The sequence below is a fragment of the Geotrypetes seraphini genome, chromosome 9, assembly GCF_902459505.1.
Source record: "Geotrypetes seraphini chromosome 9, aGeoSer1.1, whole genome shotgun sequence".
Classification (NCBI taxonomy): Eukaryota; Metazoa; Chordata; class Amphibia; order Gymnophiona; family Dermophiidae; genus Geotrypetes; species Geotrypetes seraphini.
The window spans coordinates 11,647,498-11,674,232 of record NC_047092.1 but is presented as its reverse complement, the minus strand read 5'-3'; the positions used below and the strand labels follow the sequence as shown (position 1 = coordinate 11,674,232).

General features: G+C 46.0%; 1 protein-coding gene across 1 annotated transcript in view; it reads left to right on the top strand.

Moving 5' to 3' along the window:
* Positions 1–851: 851 nt before the first annotated feature.
* PODXL (podocalyxin like) overlaps positions 852–26,735 on the top strand; it is a 114,756-nt gene continuing 88,872 nt past the window's right edge. Inside the window, exon 1 of the mRNA XM_033957672.1 lies at positions 852–1,281. Coding sequence (XP_033813563.1) covers positions 1,236–1,281 — 46 coding nt within the window. The 5' untranslated portion in view covers positions 852–1,235. The remainder of the gene's footprint in view (positions 1,282–26,735) is intronic.

The window sequence follows — 26,735 nt, the reverse complement described above, 5'->3', positions numbered from 1 at the left end:
TTTAGCACCCCCCATGTAGAACTGAGGATGAAAATTACAAATCAGGCATCCTTGGGATGTCTAAATGGAAACGTATCTGGCACACTTCGTAAGTTGACTTTCCAAAATATGGTACCAAAGGGTAGATGTGAGTCGCTTGTTCACGCTTTCCAAAAATACTAGGACTGGGGGGGGGGCATGCGATGAAGCTACTAAGTAGTAGATTTAAAACAAACCGGAGAAAATATGTGTAATTAAGCTCTGGAATTCGTTGCCAGAGAATGTGGTGAAATCAGTTAGCTTAGCGGGGTTTAAAAAAAAGGTTACGATAATTTCCTAAGAGAAGTCCATAGACCATTATGGAGATGGCTTGGGGGAAATCCACTGCTTATTCCTAGGTTAAGCAGCGTAAAATCTCTTTTCCTACTTGGGACCTGGGTTGGCCATTGTTTGAAACAGAGTACTGGGCTTGATGGTCCTTCCGTCTGTCCCAGTGTGGCAATTGTTACAGTTCTTAAAATGGGGATGCATCTTGTTATGGATGGTGGTCTTCGAATGGGGAGTTTATTTGTCCACCTTTACAAAAGAGAGGGGGGAGGGCATGTCTTAGAATCGATGATGTCCTACAATCGAGGAAATACGGTATAGGCATGTAACAGAGAAAGATATTCAAGGCAAAGCATCGCTATCAGTTCAGAATGAGCACGCCAGGGCATTTGCAGATCTTGGCATTTGCTGAGAACTGACTCTTTTCCCAGGAACTCTCTCCCCCGGTCTGATATCCTGCGCTTGTCTTGAATAGCTCTGCAGAAGGAGGAGTTTCCTCTCTCATTGTGCGGGCAGAGCCCACCCAGGGATCCCATCGGATTGGGTAAAACTCGCAGGAAGGCAGAATGGACTGCTATTGTCCACCGCCTTTACCCGGGACGGCTGGACCCAGACAGCCGAGGGAGAAACCAGCACGGGAGCAGGCAGCAGCTCCATCAACAGCAGCCGGCCCCCCCATCACACGGGACCGGGCTGCGGGCGTTACTGGTTGCGCGCGAGAGCAGCACGGGCGCAGGCAGCGCATTCGCCCGTAGCAGGAGAGCAGGCAGCTGCGGCTCGAGCGCTGGAAGGACAGGCAAAGAGCAGGAGCAAAGGGGCAGCAGCGGAGAGAGGGAGGAGCGGCGGCCACTCCCCAAAGAGCCAGCCGGAGCCACTCCTGCCCCGGCGGGGGCACAGCGACCCCTCTCTATGCCCCAGGCACCTGCAAGATGCACTTCCACGTCTCTATCTACTTCTCCCTCCTCTGGCTTCTGGGTAAGTTACAGCTCTTCTTACATCTATCATTCCCCGTGGGGAGGGCTGGGGAAAAGTCACTGTAAATAAGAGTGCCGGGGGGGGGGGGGGGAGGGGCACGTGTAGAAGTAGCAAGGGCTACTGATCCCTGGCTGGTGGCTAATAGTTTAATCACTGAAACCAGCTGGCACACTGCCATGGATTTAGGGCTGCACAGTGGAGCCACTCCAGGGTTTGTCATTCTCCTTTCCCCCCCCCCCCCCCCCAGATAATGAAGCCCCAGGTGCCTAAAAATCGTTCACACCAGGCACCCACTAACTCATCGTACCACAGCCGTGCCTCAGGACAGGAAACAAGCTGATGAGAACCTGCAAATTCAATGGAGGGGGGGGGAGAGAATCTTTAGTTACCCCTCTAAAGTACTTGCTGAAAACCGTTAAATGTTATTGTTTGTTCTTTAAAACAATTATTTTAACTTGGTGGAATTTTAGTGTATTGGGGGGGGGGGGGGGTAGGCGGCATCAGTGCCAGGAGGGCTTTTGACTCGATTCGGCGTTGCTAGTGGATAGGCAACTCCTCCCCATCCAATTCAGATGTGGGGCAAGGGCGCAGCGTTTCCCCCCTTCCCCCCAGAGACGGATTCCCAAATCCAGCACCTTGAAACCCCTCCAGAATGGATATGATCAGAGCTGCCAAATTACCCAGATCCAAGAAGAGAGAGTCTGGGGGTCGGTCCTGGATTTCCACTCGCCCATCTTGGCGCGCTATGGCAGCGGCCCCCGACCTTGTCCTGGAGGACCACTAGCCAATCGGGTTTTCAGGACAGCCCTAATGAATATGCATGAGGCAGATCTGAATTCCTATCATCTTCGTTATATGCAAATCTCTTTCATGCATATTCATTAGGGCTATCCTGAAAACCCGACTGGCTAGGGGTTGGGAATCCTAAGTAGCAACATTCTAGAGCTCAGATTGTGATGTCGTAACGCCTCATTCCACCAATGCCTAAGCTCCGTCCTCATCTGCGCAAGCCTTAAACGCTTTAAAATCCTAAGTAGCAACATTCTAGAGCTCAGATTGTGATGTCATAATGCCTCATTCCACCAATGCCTAAGCTCCGTCCTCATCTGCGCAAGCCTTAAACGCTTTAAAATCCTAAGTAGCAACATTATAGAGCTCAGATTGTGATGTCGTAACGCCTCATTCCACCAATGCCTAAGCTCCGTCCTTATCTGCGCAAGCCTCAAACACTTTAAAGGATTTAAAGCCACATTGAGATTTTAGAAGTGGAGTCGGGGAATGCAAATAACGCACTGCTTTTAGGGTGTCAGTTTCAATCCAGGAGTGGTCCAAAAGTCTCCTGGGTAACTTGACAGCTCTTTGTTAATAAGGAACCAGGTAGGGCTGTCCACGGAGAACCTAGGTTACAGGTAAGTAAATACACTTTATCTGGATTGGGGGAGGGGTGAATAACAGATAAGGACTGCTTGTGGGTATCCAGCAGTGGCGTGGTAAGGGCGACCGCACAGGGCACCATCTTCCTCGGGGCGTCGGTACCCTTCCTCCTCTCCATCCCCCTCCCCACTCCTCTCCCTGCCGCAAGCGAGCCCCTTCCCTTACTCCAGTGGTGTCCAATGTCGGTCCTCGAGGCCGCAATCCAGTCGGGTTTTCAGGATTTCCTCAATGAATATGCATGAGATCTATGTGTATGCACTGCTTTCAATGCATATTCATTGGGGAAATCCTGAAAACCCGACTGGATTGCGGCCCTCGAGGACCGACATTGGACACCCCTGCCTTACTCCCACATACCTTTTTAACTTTGTCACCAGCAACCACCAACTTGCTGCCCGCGTCGGCTTCGGCGCTCTCTCGGACGTCACTTCTGGGACCCGCCCCTAGGAAGTGACGTCAGAAAGAGTGCCGAGGCCGATGCGGGCAGTAAGTTGGTTGGCTGCCTGAGCCAAAGTTAAAAAGGTGCGAGGAAGAGGGCGGGGGAGGGGCGCCGCGCACTCTCACTATGCCATTGGTGTCCAGTACTAATTTATAATGCCCCACACACCCTCAAAAGTGGGAAACCAGTCTTTTTTTTTTTTTTTTTTTAAATAGCTGCTTTTTAATAGTCTCGTACTGACCTCTTTGGTAGCTGCTGAGTGGCAGATGGAAGGGGGAGGAGCCACTAAGGGCCAGATTCTGAAAATGGCGCCTTGAAAAAAGGTGCTAGCTGCGTGTCCGTCACATTTAGGCGCCGTTTACAGAATCATAATGCCCACCAGGGTTTTAATGGCCCACATTGCAGGCACCAAACTTCTTTTGAGAATTGCGCCCGAGGGCGCAAATCTCCATCTCCGCCCTCATACGTGCCCATTTAGGCATTAAGCACCTACCTTTTATAGAACCAGGTGGGCGCTATTGGCCAATTAAATTTTTTTTATCCAATTATGAGCTTGTTAAAGCTCATTTACCTCCACCCCTTTTTTTTTTTTTTTTTTTACAAAATCGTAGCATGGTTTTTAGCGCCAGCCATGGCGTTAACTGCTCTGGCACTCATAGGGATTCCCACGAGCGTCTGAGCTGTTACCGCCATGGCCGACATTAAAAAGCATGCCACAGTTTTGTAAAAGAGGGAATTAGGTCATTAATGTAGGCGCCGATTAAGGCATCTCTTGCGGCCCAGGGAAGCCAAAAGGTTGGACACCCCTGGTCTAGGCCTTTATCTGCCGTCACAGTAAAAAAACAAAACAGACTACTGCATAGGTGCTGACATTTCAGACTGACTGGGCTGCCAAGCAAAATAGAAATGACACAATGAAGGCATATGCTCAGCATTGGGTGTGATACCCACACAGCTAGCTCCTATCAGTTGCTGGGCTTGGTTTGACCCAGCCTGGCACTTCATAAGTCTGTCACCCCTACATGGCAACATGATCAGTCTTGCCTGTGCCAGCACAAGTCTATATAATCTTTCCTGAGAGGCAGTGGTGTATTTAAGGGGTGGGCGGGGGCATCTTGATAGGGGCACCGACTGCTGGCACCTCTCCTCCTCTTTGTCCCCGGTCCTTACCCGCCCCTCCCTGCCACATGCATCCCTTCTCTCCTCCCCTCTCCCCCCCCCCCCCCCCCGGTATCTCTAACTCTTCACCAATGCAAGCAGCAACTCCAACCTACTTCTCGCGCTGGTCTTGGCTCTCCCTCTGAAGTCACTTCCTGGTTGCGGGAACAGGAAGTGACATCAGAGGGAGAGCTGAGGCTGGCACAGGCAGCAGGTAGGATAGGCTGCTCATGCTGGCAAAATTGAAGAGGTATAGGAGAGAAGGGAAGGGGCATGCCTGCATGCATGGTGGGGGGCAGAGAAGAGGGCAGGGATGCCACCACCCACACTATGCCACTGCTGAGGGCACTAGCAATGGCTACTAAACATCTTTCCCCGATTCTATCTAGGTCACTCAAAGTTGGGTAAGGATCCCAGAGCCGTGTGCAAATTAATTAGGCATTGGGAATCAGTAAGTGGAGTTAACAGCAGGGCAGGATTAACCAATAGGCCAAGTAGGCATGTGCCTAGGGCCCGAAATGGTCAGGGGGGCCCGATGAAGGAGGGCATCAACGTTGTTTTTTCCAAATGGCGATGGGCCCCTCCAGCATCGATCGGCAACGTGGGCCCAACCCCGATCGGCAATGCAGTCCCCCCCCCCCCCCCATCGACGGAAAGTAAGACAAGCAAGCAACGCGGGTAAGAAAGGCAACGGAAACTGTAATTGTGCAAGCGGTGCTGCTTGCCCAAAGCTTCCCTCTGACGCGGCTTCCTGTTTCCGCCTGGGCGCATGGTGGGGTGGGGCGGGGCAGGGGGCCCAGTGGACTTGTGTGCCTAGGGGCCCTCGACGAATTAATCCTGCCCTGGTTAACAGCACTGAATTGGCAACAATTAGTTGTTGCGCAGTGGAGCTGCTCCACGCCCAGTTCTATGACAGGGCGACTAAATTTTACAGTGTGCAATTCAAAAGGGGGGGGTGGCTATGGAGGGGCACAGGCGGGTCGGGGCATTCCCAGAAATTAGGTGCGATGTTATAGAAGGGGTCATTTGTACGCCCAATTGCCATTAGTTGCGTGCCAGGGTTTATGCCAGGGTTTATGCAGACGTAGCCGCAGCACCTAAAGTCAAGAGCCAGATCTGCGCAAAGATAGTATTCGGCAGTGGCTGCTCTGCGTGGAGCACACTTTCCCCTATCTTAGCACCAAACTTTGGGCACCACTTAACTGAATTCCCCACCAAATCTCTTAATTACAAAAAAAAGATGCGCATGTTACATTACATTACATTACATTACATTAATGACTTCTATTCCGCCTGTACCTTGCAGTTCTAAGCGGATTACAACAAAAAGATAACTGGACATTTCCAGGAATAGGAATACAATTAACGACGTAGGGCCTAATACATCTAAACGATAGCTGGACGTTTTCAGGAAGAGGAATACAGTTAAAGGCGTTAGGTCTAAATCACATGTTGAAGGGAGGATCCTAAGAAGGGGAGAGAGGGGAGAGGAGTGGGGTTAGGAAATTAGAATGTATTTCTTGAATAGTATGGTTTTGATTTCTTTTCGAAAAGCTTTGAGGTCAGTTGAAGCTGTCAGTAGGTTGGTGATGGAGGGGTCCAATTTAGCTGCATGTGTTGCTAGTAGGTTGTCGTACATCTTTTTGCGCTTAGTTCCTTTATAAGGGGGGTAGGAGAAAGGGGACTGGGTTCTCCTTTGTCTGGAATAGAGGTTCCTATTTAGGCGGTTGTTTAAGTGGGAGGGTGCCGTTCCGTTTAATGTTTTGAATATTATGCAATATAGCTTAAATTGGATGCGGGCTTGTATTGGAAGCCAGTGTGAATCTAGGAAGGCGTTGGTGATGTGGTCAAATTTTCGAAGGGAATAGATCAGTCTGAGGGCAGTGTTCTGGACAGTCTGTAGTTGTTTTATTAGGTAGGTGGGACAAGGAAGGTAGAGGATATTGCAATAGTCCAGTAGACTTAGGACTAGGGATTGAACTATGAGTCTGTATTGTTCTTTGCCGAAGAATTTTCTAATTTTGCGAAGGTTGCGCATGGTAAAGAATGCTTTTTGTGTGATTTTGTTGATTTGCACCTGAAGAGTGCAACATCTATCTACTGTTACTCCAAGGAGTTTGAGAGTGGTCTGTATAGGATATTTGGTGGTTTTTATTTCTAGTTCTGTTATCGAGGGGGTTTTGTCTTTTTCAAGCAGTAGAAATTTAGTTTTGTCTGGATTGAGCTTCAGTTTGTGTTCTGTCATCCAGTTTTCCACTATTTCTAGGGTTTTTACCAGGTTATCTGTTGTAGTGGGGTCTTGTGAGTCAAAGGGAAGGAGTATGGTTATATCGTCTGCATAGCTGAATGAGGTTACTTCGAGTTTGTCTAATAGGGTACCAAGGGAGGCGATGAAGACATTGAAGAGCATGGGTGAGAGTGGTGTGCCTTGAGGCATGTGGGTGTGGATATGCACTTAGGATGGGCAGTGATGCGACCTGAAACACGGTGCACGCTTTACGTAACTGAATGGATGGAAGTTAGAGAATGACACGGGGACAAAATTTTCCACGTCCCCGCAGGAACTCATTTTCCCATCCCATCCCCGTGAGTTCTTTTCCTGTCCCTGCCCCATTCCTGCAAGCTCCGTCCTCATCTGCGCAAGCCTCAAACGCTTTAAATCACAAGTAGCAACATTCTAGAGCTCAGATTGTGATGTCATAATGCCTCATTCCACCAATGCCTGAGCTCCGTCCTCATCTGCGCAAGCCTCAAACGCTTTAAATCACAAGTAGCAACATTCTAGAGCTCAGATTGTGATGTCATAATGCCTCATTCCACCAATGCCTGAGCTCCGTCCTCATCCGCACAAGCCTCAAACACTTTAAAATCCTAAGTAGCAACATTCTAGAGCTCAGATTGTGATGTCATAATGTCTCATTCCACCAATGCCTGAGCTCCGTTCTCATCTGCACAAGCTTCAAACGCTTTAAAATCATAAGTGTCCGAGGCTTGTGTGGTTAAGATAAAGGTTGCAGGAATGGGAAAGGGACAGGGACAGTGACAGGGACAAAACTTGCAGGGTCGGGATGTGGAAACTGAGTTACTGCGGGGACAGAGAAAAAAATTGTCCCCGTTTCATTCTCGAATGGAAGTCTCGTCTTAGTGATCATTAGCATGCTCTGTAGTTAAGTTTCCTGACCAGAAAATATATTTCAACCACTATTTATACTTTGAAATACAGAAGAGATGTTGGATTATGTGACTTATTGTAATGTTCGTATTTTTGTTTGGATTTTTGTGGGTGAAAGGAAAGAAATGGAAGATGGGTTAAGGATTTGGGGATTTCATGGGATTAGGAAAGTTATGAGCTATTGGGTCTGAACCTCGCTACGCTCATGTCACCACTCTCCGTAAGAGTCCCACTAAGATAGATGCTGTGGTACGTAAGGGTTATTACACGCTATGGAAACTGCCTACCCTTAAACCTTTTTTTTGAGTTTTCTGCTTTTAAACTTCTGGTACAACCTTTATTATTGAGTCTTTTGGATTATTGTCATACAGTACTCCCCCGATATTCACGGGGGTTCCGTCCCAGGAACCCCCGCGAATGTTGAAAACCCGCGAATACATTTTTTAGCGGGGGAGACAGGAGAGAGCAGCCAGAGCACCAGCAAGTGAAGGAAATCCCTCGCGGTATGCTCCGACTGCCTCTTCCTGCACTAAAGTCGGGCCTCACCACTCAGGAGCTGCGTGTCAAATGGCATTGACCGCGAATCGCTGACCGCGAATTCGCGGGGGAGCACTGTATTATGTATTTAACAATTAAGTTTCAAGTTTCAAGTTTTATTTATATTTGATTAATCGCTTAATTAAAATTATATCTAAGCGAAGTACAGTGTATGAATAAACATAATACTAAAGTAGTAAATAACATGAAATATTATAAAATTAACAAATTTACACTAAAATTTACTAACATAGTAAATAACATAAAATATTATAAAAATTAACAATTTATACATTAAGTAATAGTATATATTAAAAAAAAAAAGGGATAAAAGTTATAAGGTAAAAGTTCAATTGAAAATTTTTCTTAATTATTATATAATAGGCTAAAAGTTTATAAATGATGTAAAAAAAAATAGTTACATGTAAGAGGAGCTCATAATTAATTCTAAAGCTAAACGTTAAAAGCATCCTTGAATAAAAAGCATTTTAAACTCTTTTTAAAATCGTTTAAGTTATTTATTTCTCTTAAATGTAAAGGTAAAGAGTTCCAAAGTTGAGGCGCTGATACTGAGAACATATCCTGACGGCGGGTTCCAATCATTTTTAAAGAGGGAATAGTTAAAAGTTTATGGTTATTTGAACGTAAAGGACGTAAAGTATTGTATGGAATAAGTAGTTTATTTATGAATTGAGGTTCATTAGTGTCGAGAGTTTTAAATGTTAATAATAGGATTTTATAAGTAATCCGATGATTAATGGGGAGCCAGTGTGATTTAATCAAAAAGGGAGTAACATGATCGTATTTTTTTCCTTTATGAATAAGCTTAACGGCAGTGTTTTGTATAATTTGTAAACGTTTCTTTTCTTTTAGTGTAATATTTAACAGTAGAACATAAGAACATAAGAACATAAGCAGTGCCTCTGCCGGGTCAGACCACAGGTCCATCCCGCCCAGCAGTCCGCTCCCGCGGCGGCCCAAACAGGTCACGACCTGTCTGTATCACCAGAGGGGGCTCCCTTGCCACCTTGATTTCTCATTTAAGTCCTGTCTTCCTATCGAAGTCCTAATCCTCCGGTCTTGCACATGCACGACCTGGTTTCTATATTCATTACCTGGTTAGCTTTCTATACTTGTGTTACATCCCAGTTCCTCCCTCAGTATCCTATGATCCCTTTATCCTTCAGGAATCCGTCCAATCCCTGTTTGAATCCCTGTACCGTACTCTGCCTGATCACTTCCTCCGGTAGCGCATTCCAAGTGTCCACGACCCTTTGGGTGAAAAAAAACTTCCTTGCGTTTGTTTTGAACCTATCTCCCTTCAGTTTCTCCGAATGCCCCCTCGTACCTGTTGTCCCCTTCAGTCTGAAGAATCTGTCCCTATCCACCCTCTCTATGCCCCTCATGATCTTGAAGGTCTCTATCATATCTCCCCTGAGCCTCCTCTTTTCCAGAGAGAAGAGCCCCAGCCTATCCAACCTCTCGGCGTATGGGCAGTGTTCCAGCCCTTTTACCATTTTCGTTGCTCTCCTTTGGACTCTCTCAAGTACCGCCATGTCCTTCTTGAGGTGCGGCGACCAATACTGAACGCAGTATTCCAGATGTGGACGCACCATCGCTCGATACAATGGCATGATGACTTCCCGTGTTCTGGTTGTTATGCCCTTCTTTATGATGCCAAGCATCCTGTTGGCTTTTTTCGAGGCTGCTGCGCACTGAGCAGATGGATAGAGAATTACAATAATCAAGTTTAGAGATAAGCAAAGAATGTAGTAAGATATTTAACGATTTTGATTCTAAAAATTTTGAGATTGACCGGATTAGGCGTAGTCTATAAAAGCATGATTTAATAGTATTATTTAGATGATCATGGTAGGAGAGGTTATTGTCGATAGTGATACCAAGTATTTTTTAATTCCCAAGAAAGACATGGTTCGACTCATACCGATTCAGAATACAGCGGTTAGAATGATCTACGGTCTTTAAAAATATGATCATGTGACTCCGTTCTATTGGCTGCCAATGGAGGCTCGTGTTTTAAGTGGGGTTGCTTTTGGTATAAGGTCATCTATGGTAGCGCTCCGTTTTATATGGCTAAGAGATTCTCTCTCGCATCGTCTAAAAATAGTCGAAAGTCTCATGCCCTATTCACCTTTCCGTCATTACAGGGCTGTAAAAGCAAGAAATTTCTGGACCCTACTTTCGCATTCCACGCAGCTTCACACGATGGAGAATTTCGATTGTTATTGCTTGGAGCCTGTTCTTATAAACATTTCCGAACTCAACTGAAAACTCACTTCTTCTCAAAATACTTGGTCAAATAATTTCCTTCTGTCATTCTTAAATTGTTTTTAGTTTATAATCTTCTGTAAACTGCGTAGAACTCATGGTTACGCGGTTAACGTATGATGTGATGTTATGTTCTTCAATAGTACTGTAACTTGGAATCGCATATAGCTCTTAAATACCTCTTATTCCAAGTGATAAATATCCGTTGTGATATATAATTCAACCACTCCTAATAGCTATAAATCTCATAATTTTACTGAAGCTTCGGACCTCAGAAACACCACTCATCGCTCAAATGGCTCCCTATCTGCCATCGCATACGGTTCAAGATCTTATTGCTGACCTACAAGTGTGTTCCTTCTGCTGCCCTTCAATCTCTCTCCTCGCTTCTCTCTCCTTATCCACCTCCCAGAGAACTCCGTTCCTCAGATAAGTCGCTCTTAGCGTTACCCTTCTCCTCCACTGCCCATTCCAGACTTCGTTCCTTTCATCTAGCTGCCCCCTATGCCTGGAATAAATTACCCGAGTTTGTCCGTCAAGCCCCTTCCCTTGTTTAAAAGCAGACTGAAAACCCACCTTCAATCCTTAATCCTACTCCTCTGCCCTCCAACCCAGCCACCTGATTAACCGTTCCCCTTAACTGTATCCATGACATCCTGTTTGTCTGACTTGCCTGTTTAGATTGTAAGCTCTTTGGAGCAGGGACTGTCTTCTTTGTGACTTTGTAGAGCACCGTATATGTATGGTAGCGCCATAGAAATAATTCATAGTAGTAGTAGTAGTGTGAAGAGTTTCAGTCTTTGGGAAGCAGAGCTGAGATTGTGATGTCATAATGCCTCATTCCACCAATAAGAGCCAACCTCATCAGTGATGTCACAATGGCTTGATTGTCCTGCACTCCCCTCTGCCCTCCAACCCAGCCAGCAGATTAACCATTCCCCTGAACTGTATCCATGACATCCTGTTTGTCTGTCTTGCCTGTTTAGATTGTAAGCTCTTTGGAGCAGGGACTTTTTTCTTATTCTTTGTGGCTGTGTACAGAGCTGCGTGTGTCTGGTAGCGCTATCAAAATAATTAATAGTTGTAGTTTGCCAGTCTGGGCACTGCAGTTTACAACTGGGGGCAAGCCATGCCCTCTTTCCTTCCACGTATGTTTTCCCTCCCTTACCCCAATCTCCATAAACAGTGAATGCCTTCCATCTTATTCTTCCCGTTATCCCTTTTCCAGGCTAATTTCCTAAAAAGAAATAAAGAAATTTACCCCTCCCCCTTTTACAAAAGCGTAGCGCAGTGTTTAGTGCAGGGCGTGGCGATGATATCTCCAATGCTCATAGAATTCCCATGAGCATCAGAGCTGGTACCGCCATGGCCGGCGCTAAAAACTACACTGCGGTTTTGTAAAAATGGGGGCGAGGTTAGTATTATATATTACCCTATAGGGTGATGGGTCTTAAGCGCGCGAGACAGACACGCGCCGACAAACAAGCGCTGACAATTCAGCGCAGGACTTCATCGCGCCAAAGAAAAACCTACTTATAAAGGGCTCCGACGGGGGTGTGCGGGGGAACCCCCTCCACTCTACTTAATAGGGATCGTGCTGGCGTTGGGGGGGTGTGGGGGGTGTAACCCCCCACATTATACTGAAAACTTAACTTTTTCCGTAAAAAATAGATAAAAAGATAAATTTACAGTATAATGTGGGGCTACAACCCCCCAAACTCCCAACCATGCCAGCGCGATCACTATTAAGTAGAGTGGGGGGGTTCCCCACCAAGACCCCCCGTCGGAGCCCTTCAGCGCGAAGTCCTGCGCTGAATTGTCGGCGCTCGTTTGTCGGCAAGCGTCAGTCTTGCGCACTTAAGACTATGAACCCCCTATAGCAGGGGTGTCCAATGTCGGTCCTCGAGTGCCGCAATCCAGTCGGGTTTTCAGGATTTCCCCAATGAATATGTATGAGATCTATTAGCATACAATGAAAGCAGTGCATGCAAACAGATCTCATGCATATTCATTGGGGAAATCCTGAAAACCCGACTGGATTGCGGCCCTCGAGGACCGACATTGGACACCCCTGCCCTATTGCATACCCCAGAGCCAAAATATTTTGAAGCTGTTACAGCACCGTTCTGAGTGACACCCTGCTTTGGGGAGAAAAGAAAGGAAAATGTATTGTTGCTCGAAAAACAAAAATAAAATAAATCCTCCACTCAGCCCTTGGGCAGAGTTAACTCCTTAGCCCTTGCAGAGCTGCTGAGGATCCCGTTACTGAGTCCTCTCACACTTCACGTTATTAACCCTCTAATCTTCAATCTCATACTCTTTCAGCCTTCAGGGAATAAACGCTGCTGAAAGGCAGAGTAGGTTTATTTTATTATTAATAATAATATATACCGCCATACCACAACCAGTTCTAAGCGGTTTACAAGGGAAGAGACAGTATACAGACAGCGACATTACAGAGAACTTTTGAAATTACATTGGCGTGTTAAGTTTAGTCAAGTTTATCTGGAAGTGTTTTGGAAGTTCATCAGGTTGAAGTGGGGTCAGAAAAATTAGTGCTTTCGCCCCCAAATATCTTTTTTTTTTTAATTCTTTATTCATTTTAATAACATACAAAGTGCATACAAAAATACGACAATTGGCATCAAATAACAGCACTTATTACTAACAATAATAATATAGATATCTTTTCTCCCCCCTCCCCCCCTCCCTCCCAATCCAGATATGTGTAAAACTCAATAAAATGGAAGGCTTGGACTATTGATTGGTAGATACAAAATCTGCTAAAGGGCCCGAAATCTTATTCAAATTTTTAGCATAACCCTTTATTTCTGAATTCATGCGTTCGTATCGATAACACAAGCGCAGGGATTCCCACCAAAAGGTGTGATTCAGTCTACCGCAATTCTTCCAGTTTTTCATGATCATTTGCATAGTAATCCCAGTCATTACTAGAAGTAATTTAGTCTCAGCTGCAGAAATTAGGGACTTGGGTTGCAGTATAGTTCCAAAGAGAACCACATCGTAAGACATGGACATGGAGGTACCCAATATCCTATTAATTGTAACCCAAATCGACTTCCAGAAGCCTAATATTAAGGGGCAAAAGTACAACATGTGATCCAGCGTCCCTATATCAAGATGACAATGCCAGCATCTATTAGAACAGGGGTCCAAAAAATCCTACATAACAGAAAAAACCAGGTTTGTCTCATAGATGCTGACGCCGTACGTCTCATCCTCCAAGACCAAATCCGTGGCCATTGAGTAGCAGAAATCTTTTGCTTTATCTCAATGCTCCAAATTTCCCTAGGGCTTGCCCCCAAATATCCGAAACGTTTCTTTTTCTTCTGAAGTTATGATATCACTGTTATTATTGTTCTTGGGGGGGGGGGCTTTGTGACTTACAAAGCACGATAACCTAGAAGCAGAACCATTATTAACAGCTTAAAAAAAAAATTGAAGTCGCTATAACCCTTTTCTTAGCAGGGAAACAATTATGATTATCAATCAAGGGCCAATTAAGTAATGTTATGTGGGGGATCCTATCTGAGCCGTTGTGTGTCTGTATATGTGTGAGTGTTTAGCATTTGAAGCTATGTACTTATTATTTATCACTTTTGCTTGGTGCGTGTGTGTGTGTGTGTTTGTGGTGCTTTTCAGCTCATGAACTCCAATTGTCATCATTTACATTATGTATGGTTAGTGAGGAATTGCACTTGCACTATACATCCATATTTATATTGTTCTTTATGGTGCTACAGGCTGTATTCTCACTTTTAGTATGGTATGACCTCAATTAGGTATTTGCAGTGGGATTTTTTGCATCTGCACTTTGTCTCATTCTTGCCATATATTTTGTATTTCATGAAGCACCTTGCACTTTGTATTTCCTATTAGAATTATTTATTAGGTATTTATTTATTTATTTCTCTTTTCTGCACTTTACACACAGACATTGTTATATTTCATATGTGTATTTATTATATTTATTATTGTATGTATCAGGAAAGTTTTCATTCACAAGGTGTGTTTTCAGGGAGAGTTTGTATGTTTTGCCCATTTAACCCCTTCTCCTAAATGCAATTGAAAATTGTTCTTAGACTCGGTACAGGGGTTCAAGGAAGGTTTGGATAGGTTCCTGGAGGATAAGGGGATAGAAGGGTACAGATAGAACTTGAGGTAGGTTATAGAAGTGGTCAGAAACCACTTCACAGGTCGCGGACCTGATGGGCCACCGTGGGAGCGGACGGCTGCGCGAGACGGACCTCTGGTCTGACCCAGTGGAGGCAACTTCTTATGTTCTTATGACTTTACATTCCACCGGAACGTGCAGCCCGGATGGGGATTACTGCGTCACATTCTCGCCCGAAATGCAATCAGGCTCACGCATCTTTGAGTCGCATGTTTTGGGCCTGCCCCGCAATCCAACAGTTTTGGAGACATCTTGGCCTATATACCACATCACTTTGGGGACGGCGATGGCTTCCGCAACCGAGGGCGTTATTTGGATTTTCTAATATAGCCTCGCCCAAACCCAGGGGAATGTCAGCATTTATCTCCAGAGCCCTTTTGATGGGAAAAAAAGCCATCCTCACCCACTGGCTCTCCTGTGATCCCCCGTCATATGCACAATGGAGATCCCTAATGATAGTGCACGCAACACTGGAGAGACGCATGGTGGGAGACTTGACTCTTGGCCCGGGTCGCAAATTTTGCCAGGTGTGGGAGCACTTCTGGCGGGACCCCACACCGCGTGCTCGCAGTAGACTTTTGAATCTTTAAGATTTTATTCCCACTCTCAGCTGTTGGACCGGCCATGGATTCTTGGGGAGGGGGGGGATGGGAGGGGAACTGATTATATTGTTGAAAATGTTATTTCCTGAATGGTACTACTGTTCGTATTTGCTTCTTACTGCTGGAATAATAAAAATCATTTAAACATAACCCCTTCTCCTTGGGGTAAAAAAGTCTATTTGGGTTTTGGGAGTGTGTGGAATTTTGTATGTATCTTTTTGGCACACATGGACTATATGATGTATGAGGCTATTCTCATTTAGACGGTGTCAGGTCAAAAGCGCGCCGGGACAAAGGCGCGCGCAGACAATTGAGCGCAGCGCGGAGGCGCGCACCACATAAAATTACTGTTTTTAGGGCTCTGATGGAGGGGGTGTGGGGGGGACCCCCCCCACTTTACTTAATAGAGATCGCGCCGCGTTGTGGGGGCGTTGTGGGGGGTTTGGGGGGTTGTAACCCTCCATATTTTACTGAAAACTTCACTTTTTCCCTGTTTTTAGGGAAAAAGTTAAGTTTACAGTAAAATGTGGAGGGTTACAACCCCCTAAACCCCCCACAAGGCCGGCGCAATCTCTATTAAGTAAACTGGGGGGGCTCCCCAACAAAACCCCCCCATCGGAGCCCCTAAAAACTGTAATTTTCTTCGGCGCGCGCCTCCGTCTTGCGCTCAGTTGTCGGCGCGCGCCTTTGTCTTTCGCGGGGTTGTCTATGAACCCATTTAGACTGCGGTCTGGTACTGGTCACCTTTTGAGATATTGCCTGAGCCAGAGGTCCACGTTCATTCACTTATGAAGGGCTCATACTGATGTCCATTATTTACTAATCTCCATAGACTTTTTCTCCCCAATTTTGTATGGTTTTCATTTATAGAATTAGACAGCTTGTGTCTTGTAAAATCAGAGGTGAGAGGCGTCTAATGCGATGGGTCAGATGTATTAAGTGGTCTCCACTCGCTGCTCAGTGAAAGGGAAACCAAAGAGCTTCAGATTCCAGGGACCTCCTAGGATGCCCTGACCTGGCAGGGCCTGTTAACCCTTCGTCTGACCCCTGCGCTCTGGAACGTGTTAGCAAGGGAGTTATCAGTGAGCTGCTTTTGTCCCAAGAGAGGTGAAATAAACCAGGTAAAAGAAAAAAAAAACAGGTTTATCTATATCCTGTCAACTGTATCCGGCCATATAGGGTCCCAGGAATCTGCAGCTATCGGTGTGAAGCCTAAGTACTGCTTTGGGATCGTTCTCTAAATGGGTTCGTTTTTCACATTCCATGGCAGTCATGATCCTCACTCCTGATTTCTCTCTTAAATACTGCCAAAGCTCTTATTTGAGTAAAGCTAAAAAGCAGAGAATGACACGGAGATAAATTTTTCCCCGTCTGCACGGGAACTCATTTTGCTGTCCTGTCCCCGCAGGTTCTTGTCCTGTCCTTGCCCCATCCCTGCAAGCTCTGGCCTTATCTGCACAAGCCTCAAACCCTTTCAAATCCTAAGTAGCAACATTCTAGAGCTCAGATTGTGATGTCATAATGCCTCATTCCACCAATGCCTAAGCTCCGTCCTCATCTGCGCAAGCCTGAAACGCTTTCAAATCCTAAGTAGCAACATTCTAGAGCTCAGATTGTGATGTCATAATGCTTCATTCCACCAATGCCTAAGCTCCGTCCTCATCTGCACGAGCATCAAACACTTTAAAATCCTAAGTAGCAACATTCTAGAGCTCAGATTGTGGTGTCATAATGCCTTATTCCACCAATGCCTAAGCTCCGTCCTCATCTGCACAAGCCTGAAACACTTTAAAATCCTAAGTAGCAACATTCTAGAGCTCAGATTGCGATGTCATAATGCCTCATTCCACCAATGCCTAAGCTTCATCCTCATCTGCACAAGTCTCAAACAGTTTAAAATCCTAAGTGTTCGAGGCTTGTGCGGTTAAGGCAGAGTATACAGGAATGGACAGGGATAGATACAAAACTCATGGGGATGGGACGGGGACAAATTTATCCCCGTGTCATTCTCTACTAAAGAACACTTTCTGCTGGAGTGCAAGATTCAGGTGGGTGTAAAAGATCCTTTTAAGGAAGTCGTTGTTGCCCAGTACATTTCGTATTATTTCTAGCAATGAGTTCAAGAAATCTTTGGATTCTGTAAAAAGAGTGGAGAGCTATGTATGTTAACGCACGCAGCCTGGGGAACAAATTTCTAGAACTGGAAACAGAAATAGTTAATGCAGACCTAGACATAGTAGCAATTTCCGAAACATGGTTCACAGACTCTCACGGGTGGGATATAACTATACCAGGATACAACCTGATTCGGCAAGACAGAGAGCGTAAGTTAGGAGGTGGGGTAGCACTTTACCTCAAAGAAAACATTCTTGGCTCTTGATGAGTATCTTTTGTCTCCGCGCAGAAACCACGCGGTAGACCCTTTTGTCTTGTGTTTTGATTTGTTCTTGGTTCTTTATATTCTTCTTTTCTTAATAAAAGAAAATTTAAACAAAAAAAAAAATCATTGGCCATTAAAAAAAAAAACATTTTCAAATATCTGAATACACAAATTCAATACATACGAGCAGTGTCCCAAAATGTTTCTATATCTTCAGGGTCCGGCTAAATTAGTCCGTGTCGTCAGCCATTAATAAAAGGGAAGTGAGGTTATGTGGCTTTGCTGTGTGGATGTGAATCATTCTCGGATGCATTTCCGTGAAAAATGTCCTATAATATATTATGATGCTGTGTTGAAACATTCTTTTTTGCTGTTTCTAGTTTGGTGGCTTTATTTCAGGGTTGTTTTTTTTTTACAGATTTGACCACGCTCAGCATTCCACTTGAAATAATTATCTGGCCCTGCCTTTCTGCTGATTAAACAGCTGTTCCTCCGTCCTACGCGCCATCTGTGCTTTTCAGGCAGTAGGTCTCCCTTTCTTGAATGGTTCTACACTACCGTATAATGCCCAGCGGCTGAGTTCTCAATGCACTTCTTTTGTAAATTCCTCAGTGTAAGGTTTGGTTTCAACTGTGAATATGGAATGTTCCAAAGAGCTGAAACATAATTTAATGCAGGGCTCTTCAGAAAGTTTGGACAAGAGCTCTCTATCAGTGTTTATAAGCCTGAGGACAAATGGCCAGACAAGATGATTTGCTGGAGCATTTCCCCATTCAGTGGCGTAGGAAGTAGAGAGTTGCACGGGGACAGAAATCCCACCCATCCCCGCCAGGATCCTCTCCGTCCTCTCCCGTCCCCGCCAGGATTCTCTCTGTCCCCACCTGTCCCCGTCAGGATCCTCTCCGTCCCCACCAGGTTCCTTTCTGTCCTCACCCGTCCCCACCCATCCCTGCAAGGAATTACCTCCATCCCCGCCCGTCCCCATAAAAAGCAGCAATTATTTCTGACAGGATCATCAATTCCACAGTTTCTTTTGCTATTTTCCTTGTGGAATCTCTTTGGTGGAACCCTTTTTTTTGTTTTCTGTTCAGGTAATTAACTTATAAATCCCCTCTTTTACTAAGGCTGACGTGTCCATTATATTATATGGACGAACCCTGCTTCCAAAGCCTTCCATCCCCGTGGGAGTCCCGTTGGCTAGAGGGGGGTCCCCGTGGGAGTCCTGTGGGCCAGAGGGGGGTCCCCGTGGGAGTCCCATGGGTTAGGAGGGGATTCCCGTGGGAACCCCGCAGGACCCACAGGATTCCCGCGATCCCTGTTCCCGTGCAGACCTCTAGTATGAAGGGGGGACGGTCCGTCCCACCACAGTCTTGCTAAGGGCACGGCCTCCCTCCTCCTCTCTCCCTCCCCCTTCTTCTTGCCATGCGCCCCTTGCCTTCTCCCCGTACCTTTTGTATTTCCCCGGCGCAAGATTGCCGCCCACGTTGGCATCGGCACTCATTCCGACGTCACTTCCGGGACCCGCGCCTAAGTAGTGACGTTAAAGGATGAGCCAACACCCCCGCGGGCATGCTGCTCACGCCGGAGACGTTAAAATGGTACGGAGCAAGGGAAAGGGGCTCACGCACGGCAGGAGGCACCGCCACCCCAGACGCCGCTCTCCCTTACTACTTATGTTCAATCGTTAACTGCTCCAAAGTATAGATTTCTACGACTAGCTAAGGACCAATAGCTGGTGATCAGCCCAGTGGTCCTTAAACCCGTCCTTGGAGACCTGCAGCCAGTTGGGTTTTCAAGATCTCCTTGATGAATATGTACGAAGCAGATTTGCATATAATTGAGGTGGCAGGCATGCAAATCTCCCTCATGCATATTCATTTGGGATATCTTGACAACCCAACTGGCTGGGAGTCCCCCAGGACAGGTGTAAGAACCTCTGCTCTAGTCGATGCAGTAAATTTCTGTAATGAATAGGAAACTTGGGAGTTTTTCACTTAAAAAAAAAATTGTAGTAGCATTTGATAAATTTTTAAAATTATTTATTTAGGCCCAGATTTTCTAAAGGGCGCCGATATCAGCGGCTGCCTAAATAGTGGCTGTCGACTAGAGGTACAGGGAAAAGAAGGAGAAGCGCGCACATGGAGGGGAGGAATGGGAAGAGATGGGTGGGCGAGGTGACCCGTCAAATGTACGCATGACAATAGTGCCCCGAGAATTGTGTGCAAGACAAATGTGCATACTGAATGGGAGGTGACCCGTCAAATGTGCCCCGACGGTGGATACTATTTTGTCTTTTTGAGGGTTACAAAGTAACCTTCTTTGTTGAGGGGGGGTGGGGGACCTCCGGACCTCCCCATTACACTTAAAAGATTCACTTTCTATCTAGTGTTAGGGTAAGGTTTGCATCGTGATTATGGGAACCCTTTACATAAGTGGATATGTGGAAGGCCCTGATTTGCTCAGACTCCTCAGGCCCCGTCCCTTGGGAGGGGCTTGAGGCGCCTCAGGCCCCTCCCAAGGGATGGGGCCTGAAGAGTCTGAGCAAATCAGGGCCTTCCACATATCCACTTATGGCAGATTCAGTCAAGGGGCGCAATTGTCGTGCACGCACTTGTACCTGCGTGCATTTGTCGGACAGCAATTGTCGTGCGCGGATTTGTCAGTGTACAGGTGGGCGGAGAGGAGAAGAGGTACTGGTACCCCCACCAACATGGCGCCCAGGGCGGATCATCCCCCTCGCCACCCCCCTTAACTACGCCACTGAGTAGTGCTATAGAAATGATTAGTAGAAGCGATTTACAAATTCTTTCCAAACCTGCATCAAGAGCAAAACTTTCCCTACGGAAATAAATCTGCTCTACATCAACAAAATTATCCCCCAAAGCATTGTTTTTAGGGCTTTTTAAAAACTCATTTTTCCTCTCCTGTGTCGGTCTGGAAACATCAGCACTGCCCCCCCCCCCTCCCCCCTTCTCCTTCCCACTCGTGCCACTCATGGGCAGACTGGATGGGCCGTTTGGCCTTTATCTGCCGTCATGTTTCTATGTGTCCAGGCAATGTCATAATTTGCTCCGACCTAAAGCGTGCGGGACAACCCACGTGCTGACAAAGCACGCAGGACATCAGTGCGCTGGATTAAAACTTAACTTTAAAGTGCTCCGAGAGGTGGGGGTGGGGGAAAAATTACACTTTCCTCTCTAAGTGGGGGGGTTTCTCCCCACCCCAACCCCCAACGGCAGTGGCAACACTTCTAAGTAAAGTGGAAGGGTTCACCCCCCACACACACACACACACACACACCCTCGGAGCACTTTAAAAAGTTAAGTTTTAATCCGCCGCGCTGACTCGTCACCGCTCGTTTTGGTTTTGGCTTGATGAAGGCCGTGTAACTCTCAATGGCTGGTCAAGAACTATCGTTCGAGAAAAAAGTAGCGTCTTTTTTTTTTGTTCATTGGCCTTGATTTCCGTGTATTGAATTGAAAAGAATAAGCAGCTCATGTGGGCCCTGACAGATGGCCCACCCTTTCTTCCTTTTCTCCTGGGCTCCACGTAACACACTGGCATTCATCAGTAATTTATCACCTGGACATAATGTGAGTTAAAAACACCAGAACCTTCAAAACAAAGCTGAATAACACTTTAAAGAAAGAGATTATTGAGCTTGATAAAGTTAGATTTTCGGGAAAAGTGCTGATCCAGGCTACCGCCCATATTTAGAATTGGGAAATAAAAGAAATTCAGTGTTCTCCGGATCTGCGTACCACATACTCAGTTTTACAAAGGACTTAGGGATACCGGCTACTGGTAGACCAGGGATCTCAAATTCCCTCCTTGAGGGCCGCGATCCAGTCTGTTTTTCAGGATTTCCCCAATGAATATACATTGAAAGCAGTGCATGCACATAGATCTCATGCATATTCATTGGGGAAATCCTGAAAACCCGATTGGATTCCTGACCTCGAGGACCGGAGTTGCCCATGTCTGAACTAGGCTGTCACCTAGGGAGACAAAGCAATAGGATTTTGACAGCCACTTAAAGAATTATCAATGCAGTTTAATTATCTAAATCTTAGGAGATGAGGAGTTTCCAGGTCTACTACTATGACTACTTATCATTTCTATAGATCAACTTTCCGAGATTGGAATGGCACCATGTCCACTCCTTGGACTCCATCTTGTGGTGTCCCTCAAGGATCACCCCTTTCCCCTATTCTCTTTAACATCTACATGTCCTCCCTGAAACTCTTTCAACTATCCCCCCTGGAAACAATCTACACTTACGCAGATGACATCCTTGTCCTCCTTGAGACTGACCAGAACCTCACAAACCTCCACGAAAACATTACAGCTTGCATAATGAGACTCCGTGCCTGGTTCCTCTCGGTACAGATGAAACTAAACGAATCAAAAACAAAACTACTTTGGCTCGGCCCAAAATTCGAACACCTGCCCACCCTTTTCGCACTACCCACTGGCGATACACTCCAGCTCGAATTCTCATGCAAGGTCCTTGGTATCATTATTGATTCCTCCCTCTCCCTCAATGACCACCTCAACTCCTTGGCAAAATCATGCTTTTTCAGCCTCCACATTCTGAGGAAAGCTAGATCCTACTTCAGCCAACAACACTTTGCCATCCTTGTCCAATCCATCATCCTCTCCAAACTAGATTACTGCAACGCCATCTACTTAAATCTATCAAAAAAAGTCTTCTAAGACTCCAGCTAATCCAGAATACTGCAGCCAAACTGATCTTCTCAAAACGCAAATCTGACCATGCCTCCCCACTCCTTGCCAAACTTCACTGGCTCCCAATAATCCCCAGAATCCATTTCAAATGTTCCTGCCTGGCTTTTAAGATCATTCATGGCATCCTCCCTCCTCTTATCCCACTGTCTTTCAACTCCTCCAGTCCCGACTCCTCCAGAACTGCCCAAAGGTATAAACTAGCCTTCCCCTCCCTACGCGGCATCCACTATGCAGGCAAACTGGGAAAATCCCTTCTCTTCAAAATCACAGGTCTTTGGAACGACCTCACCTCCCCGTTGCGGAACCTGAGCTCCCTTCAGTTATTCCGCAAACAACTGAAAACCTGGCTTTTCAGCAAATTGTAACTCTATCCTTCACCCCCTTTCCCCCTCCCCCCCTTCTTCATATAAATTCATGTAATCCTTTTTTTTTTCTTCCTCTCTACCTACTATTTTAAGTTCTTGTAAACCGTGTCGAGCTCCATACTCATGGAGATGATGCGGTATATAAACTTAAGGTTTAGATTAGATTAGATTAGATCAGGGGTAGGGAACTCCGGTCCTCGAGAGCCATAGTCCTGTTGGGTTTTCAGGATTTCCCTAATGAATATGCATTGAAAGCAGTGCATGCACATAGATCTCATGCCTATTCATTGGGGAAATCCTGAAAACCCGACGGGATTGCGGCCCTCAAGGTGGGACTTTGAGACCCCTGTGGTAGATATATTTGTCCTTATCCATAATTATCTGTCCTCTGTGGAGAATGGTAGGCTAGAATCATGAGAAAATATAAACCACTTAATCCAGTATCCAATTTCCACAGTGGCAAATCCAGGTTACAAGGACTTGGCAGAAACAAAAATAGTAACAAGATTCCAGAATCCCAAGTAGCAGCAACATTCCATGCTAGCAATCCTAGAGCAATCACTGGCTTCCTCCATGTCTGCCTCAATAGCAGACTACGGACTTTTCTGCCAGGAACTTGTCCAAACCTTTTTTTAAAACCAGCTACATTAATCACTGCTACCATATCCTCTGGCAACACCTTCCAGAATTTAACTGTTGTTTGAGTGAAAAAAATATTTCCTCCTGTTTAAAAGTACTTCCATGTAACTTTATCGATTGTCCTGGTTTTTGTAAATTTTGATGGAGTAAAAATTAGTTTCACTCTTATCCATTCCGCACCACTCAAAATTTTGTAGACATAGAAACATGACGGCAGATAAAGGACAAATGGCCCATCTAGTCTGCCCATCCATAGTAACCATTATCTCTTTCTCTCTCTCTATCTCTTTCTCCCACGTGGCTATCCCAGGCCCTCTTGAATTCAGACACAGTCTCTGTTTCCACCACCTCTTCCGGTAGACTATTCCACGCACCTACCACCCTTCATGTAAAAAAGTATTTCCTCAGATTACTCCGGAGCCTCTTAACTTCATCCTATGCCCTCTCGTTGCAGAGTTTCCTTTCAAATGAAAGAGACTCGACTCATGCGCATTTACGCTATGTAGGTATTTAAACGTCTCTATCATATCTCCCCTCTCCCGCCGTTCCTCCAAAATAAACAGATTGAGATCTTTAAGTCTGTCCCCATACGCCTTATGATGAAGACCACACACCATTTTAGCAGCCTTCCTCTGGACCGACTCCTTTTTGAAGGTGCGGCCTCCAGAATTGTACACCATATTCTACATGAGGTCTCACCAGTCTTATACAGGGGCATCAATACCTCCTTTTTCCTACTGGCCATACCTCTCCCTAAACAACCTAGTATCCATCTAGCTTTCGCTGTCACCTTGTCAACCTGTTTGGCCACCTTAAGTTCATCACATACAATCCCGCCCATGTCCCGCTCTTCCGTCGTGCACAATCATATCTCCACTCAGCCGTTTCTTTTTCAAGCTGAAGCGCCTTAAGCTCTTCATTCTTTCCTCTTATGAGAGGAGTTCCAACCCCTTTATCATCTTGGTTGTTCCTCTTTGAACCTTTTCTAATTCTGCTATGTCTTCTTTGAGATTTGGCAACCAGAATTGAACACAATATTCAAGCCGGTCTGCGCATGCGTCTGGATCGCCCTGCAGCGATCCTTGAAGTCGCTGTGGGGCGTACCTCCGATCGAGTCAGTTTGCATGCAGACGCGTCGTGAATCGGTCGCCCGGCCACGGATCGGATCGCCCACGGAGCGGTAGGGTTAGTGAATCCAGCCCCTAGTCCAAAGCGCCTTCCTAAAAGTAAGCATGTTTCGAGTTAGGTGCCTCTTTGTGAATTAGGGGCCATTAGGCGATTAACTAGGTGCAGGGGTTTACGCAAAGAAAGCCCCGTGTCCCTACAATTAGGCTACCTAGCAAGGAGGAGTGTGTGGTGTAGTGGTTAGAAGTACAGCCTCAGCACCCTGAGGTTGTGGGTTCAAATCCTACACTGCTCCTTGTGACCCTGGGCAAGTCACTTAATCCTCCACTGCCCTAGGTACAGACAGGGGATATGCTTCCCCCCCAAAGCCCGCTAAGCATGATTCAACACAGTGTGCCTAAAATTTATAGAATCGCGGTTAGCGCCAGACTAGTCGATGCTGATTTTTTAGGCGATCTATTTAGAATCGGGCCCTGGATAAGGTAAGTAGGGTTGTTGTTTTTTTTTTAATCTGTTCTCAAATCCGTTGTTACTATCCGACTTTGTAAAGAGGGAGGCTTCTTTGCATATACTCTCTGGAAAGCATGAAAAGTGCGCGATTAGCCAATTTTGACTTTTTGGGGGGAGGTGGGGGAGTGGATTAAGCTCATGCCTTTAGTTCTAGACGAGGTACATTGAATATAGCCCCCACCCCCCACCCCCTTTGATGTTGCTAGAAGCATCTGCATTGCACCAACAAAAAAACAGATAAACCCTCCTTACGCTGTCACTACGCACTTGTCTAATTCAGCGCTAAACGGAGGATTCCCGTTTCCAAGGGCACCAGGGATCTCTGTTGACTGCAGGCAACAGTAAACAGCTCTGATGTGTTCAGATTCACCGTTTTATCTCAGTCAGAATTTTTCCCTGGCAAACCGTGCAGGAAATTCTGCCTCGGGCGGAAGATGTGCTATTTCGGAACTGCACAAGCAAATGAACTCACAGGGCTGTGCTCCGTCTTCTGCTTTAAATATAAATCTCTAGAGCCTAATTTTCGTGCTGTTTTCTTTCCCATTCGACCAGGTCTTCTTTGAAACTGAGCAGTTCTGTTTCTTTTTATTTATTTTTGTCCACTCCGATCGAATGTTGGAAAGAAATTATACATTGGGGGCAAAAAAATAACTCTCTGTACACTTCATGGAACATGGCCACATTTGGCATGGTGAAAATCCAGAGAAAGGATAAATGGAGTTCGAAAATGGACCAGACCAGGTGTTCTAGAAGGTGACGGGACAAAAGCGCGCCAGACAAATCCGCGCCGACATTTCAGCTCAGACAATTGGGCGCAAGACTCCAGCGCGCCCTGTAAAAGTTAATTTTAAAGAGCTCCGACTGGGGGTGTGGGGGAGACCCCCCCACTTTACTTAATTCTGTTCGTGCTGCCGTTGGGGGAGTATGGGGGGTGCAACCCCCCACATTATACAGAAAACTGAACTTTTTCCTAAAAAATCGTGAAAAAGTGGGAAGTGGTAAAACACGGACCTGACGGACCTCGCGGATCTAAAACCGCACGTCCTTAAAAATCTGAGGTCCGTGTCTGTGCCACTTGTAGTTTCTGTCTCTGACAGACCTCTATGAGATTTTAGCGCTGACGGATCCATCTCAGCATAGGGAGGGAAAAGTATTAGGATCCGTCAGTGCTAAAATCTCATAGAGGTCTGTCAGAGACAGAGACTAGTGCTGGAGCGGCAGAACAGAAGCCTTCTTATGTACAGTATAGGTTTTCGGAAAGACAAAGAGAGTGGGGATATAGGTTTGGGACAGTGGTCTCAAACTCGTGGCCCGGGGGTCACATGCGGCCCGCCAGGTACTATTTTGAGGCCCTTGGTATATTTATCATAATCACAAAAGTAAAATAAAACTGATTCTTGATCATACGTCTTTTTAGCTATAAATGACAATATTATGATTAAGACTTAGCCAAAAGGATAGATTTATAAACTAGAAAGAGTTTTACCTCATGCAAAATTGTCATTTGAGGCCCTCCAAGTACTTACAAATCCAAAATGTGGCCCTGCAAAGGGTTGGAGTTTGAGACCACTGGTTTGGGACGTGCATTATGGAAAAGAAGTCTCCAAACGTTGCCGGGTGCTGCCGGGGTTCAGTCTGAGGATCGTAGGCATGAGGCAGAGCCTCGGCTGTTTTCCTTCCTCTGAATTGCTCGATGTACCCCTCTGCTCTGCCTTTCTTGGAGAAGGGGTAAAATGCGTGCCTCAGTCTCTGACAGACCTCGATGAGATTTTAGCGCTGACGGATCCGTCTCAGCAAAGGGAGGGAAAAGTATTAGGATCCGTCAGCGCTAAAATCTCATCGAGGTCTGTCAGAGACAGA